The sequence below is a fragment of the Myotis lucifugus genome, unplaced genomic scaffold (genome assembly GCF_000147115.1).
Source record: "Myotis lucifugus unplaced genomic scaffold, Myoluc2.0 scaffold_139, whole genome shotgun sequence".
Classification (NCBI taxonomy): Eukaryota; Metazoa; Chordata; class Mammalia; order Chiroptera; family Vespertilionidae; genus Myotis; species Myotis lucifugus.
In genome coordinates this window covers 1,250,892-1,253,780 of record NW_005871187.1, presented here as the reverse complement: position 1 = coordinate 1,253,780, position 2,889 = coordinate 1,250,892, and the positions used below count along the sequence as shown (strand labels likewise).

At 37.0% G+C, this 2,889-nt stretch overlaps 1 protein-coding gene across 1 annotated transcript in view; it reads right to left on the bottom strand.

The window, feature by feature from the left end:
- Nucleotides 1–589: 589 nt before the first annotated feature.
- Nucleotides 590–2,889, bottom strand: part of CNTN5 (contactin 5) — a 643,923-nt gene continuing 641,623 nt past the window's right edge. The window contains exon 22 of the mRNA XM_023758835.1: nt 590–1,195. Coding sequence (XP_023614603.1) covers nt 1,092–1,195 — 104 coding nt within the window. The 3' untranslated portion in view covers nt 590–1,091. The remainder of the gene's footprint in view (nt 1,196–2,889) is intronic.

Sequence of the window (2,889 nt, the reverse complement as noted above, 5' to 3'; positions counted from 1 at the left end):
TAAAAAGTCAGTTTATCCTAGAGATTCTTTTTACTTAACAGTTGGTAATCATTTATAAGTGGTATGTGATGCACAGAACTGTTTAAAAATCAAAATTTATTTGTTATGCTTGAACCGTTTTAATTTACAGACTATATGTATGCATAATTATTTGTATGACAATTTTTCATTGTCCTTAAAATTATTTTCAATTAGAAGAAAACCTTGGACCTCATTCCATCTCTGTTTTGGCAGTAGGTGTGGAAACAGGAAGCTGTGTCTGTTGTCATTTCATTTACAAGTTAGCACCCTTCGCAACAAGTCAGTGTCTGCAGTTCTTAGTAACCATATTTTTTGTGACTTTAAACTATCTTTTGTTATTAAAAATAAACATTTAATATATTTGCAGCTAGATAACATAGAACTTGATGAGAAACAACATCATTTAAATTCATTTGGACTCACTTTCTATTTATCTTGCACTAATATAAATGGCTTATTCCCTACCCTAATAACTTGCTTTAGGGATGCATATAGAATAGCATATTGACAAATTTTGCTATTTCACTATGCAGTCATACAATATTTTTCCAGAAAATTTTTGTATACTTATCCTATAATGGCCCACACAACTGAAGTAGTTTTCATATCTCCTGTCATGTTGTCAATTGAAATATAAGCCAAAGGGAAAAGGAAAAACAGTAGATTCAGCGTCTTAACCAAAGTTTTCATTCTCAGTTTTGTATTTGTGTTTGAAACAGATCTGCTAGAAACCACTTACTTAACAAATGGATGGCACACACTTAGGGTTATCAGATATAAAATCAAATTCCCACATGTTAAAAAAGTAAAGAATACATTAGACAGAAATTACCATTGCTTTAAAAAATCATTACATACAACCTGCATATTTTTATTGGACCAAGAACTGTCCTCTCCATTGACAAAAACCAAAGAAAAACCTGGTGGATAAGTACTATTTCCCCCAACCTCCTATAAGTGCATCATGTATAATCCCAAGTTTTTAAAGCTCATTCCAGTGTCCTGGGTCTCCACTTATAGCACACTCTTCGTCACTATTATCAGAGTAAAGCAAATTAAGTCTACGGTTTTCACCAAGAAGTTGAAGGAATCATCAATGCCAAGAGCAACGTTACTGATGATGAAGATGTGGAGACAGTATGGAGGGTTGACTGAGCACTAGTGATTTTTCCACCTGTGAAAAGAGAGAAGCAGTAATGGAGCAAATTATTTTGATTTTACTTGAGCTAGGAAAGAATTGTGTTTAGGTGTGTAAGACAAGTGAATGCAACATTGGTCCTGTTTTTGACAAGAGTGTTCCTAGTATTTATGAAACGAGACATTGTCTGGGGTTCTCATAAGTTTTATGGAGGGCAGAAGTATATATGGAATACTGTATTAAAAAGGCAATGCCATGTCTAACAAACACATCTAATTAGAACATTCAGGGTAATTTTTACCAGTGATGTAATAATGGAAAACATCCCACGTTACAAATATAAAAAACAAGAGAATTTCTATAGTACACAGGTGAGGGCATGGAGCAAAAACAATTTGTAAAAGTTTGTGGCAATAGAAATGTATAATTTAATTACTTTAGCCAATTTTCCAATTTAATAATAATAGCATATTATTTCATTTATTTAAAGGTTCTTGATTGATTTGAGTTTCAATTGAGTAGATTCTCATGCCAAAGTTGCCAAAGGAGAGTTATATTTCATCACTCTTACTTTCAACCAGAAGTTCTTCCTTCTTGAGACCAAAAACACCATATGCAGTTAAAGTATAAGGTGATTATCTGATTGAACTGACTGATCTGAATTGATTAGTTTGAAGTAGTTCTGATAGCACTACATAATCATAAACTAAGTGCTACTCTTAGATCTAACTTCAGAAATGGTTCTTTAAGCCAGAAGTCTTCTGAAGTATCATCATCATAATTTATATTTAATGAATGCATACTGCATGCCATGCACTGTACTATACATATTATCTTTTCTCTTTTTTTTAATCCTCACCCAAGGATATTTTTTTCCATTGATATTTTTAGAGAGAGAAGGAGGAAGGGAAAGGGAGGGGGAGAGAGAAACATCGTAGTGAGAGAAGTACATTGATTGACTACCTCTCCCACGTGCCCCAACAGGCACTGGGGATGTACTTGTCCTTCATCAGGAATGGAACCAGCGACCCTTTAGTGGGCATTCTAACCACTGAGCCAAATAGGCAAGTGCTTATATGTATTATCTGATTTGATCCTCACAACATTCCTATTCAACAAGTAATATTATTTACCCTCCTGTTGCCAAGGAGGGAACTGGACTTAGAAAGATTATAGAACTTGCTTAAAGCTCTCTGTGAAAAATCAATAAAATATACTTTAAAAATTCATATGCAATACTTCTGGTATTAATCCAAATCCTTTGTAATAAAAGAGAAACATGCAAATTAACCATCCCTCTGCTATGCTCAAACCACGTCCACCAGCCAATCAGGAGTGAGTATGAAAATTAACCCAGCTAAGATGGCGGTGGCCATGGAGCTGGAGCGAGCAGGAGGCTTGGGTTGCTCCAGTGATGGAGGAAGCCAAGCTTCCCACCTGCCCTGGGCTCCACTCAAGGCTACAAAGTTTCAATTATAGAAGATAAATAAATTCCAGAAAAAGAAAAAAAGGAAAAAAGGAGAGGCTGGGAGCTTGGGTTGCTGGGGAGTGTGGCCAGCCTGAAAATGGCCATCAGCCCCTCATCCAGTCTGGCCAGGCACCCCAGCAGGACTTCCCCACCCTGAAAGGGCTGTGGGCAGCCTGAAAACGGCTCTCAGCCCCTCACCCAGGCTGGCACACCCCCATGGGGGGAGGGTCCCCGCTGGGGGGCTTGACCAGCCTGCAAACAG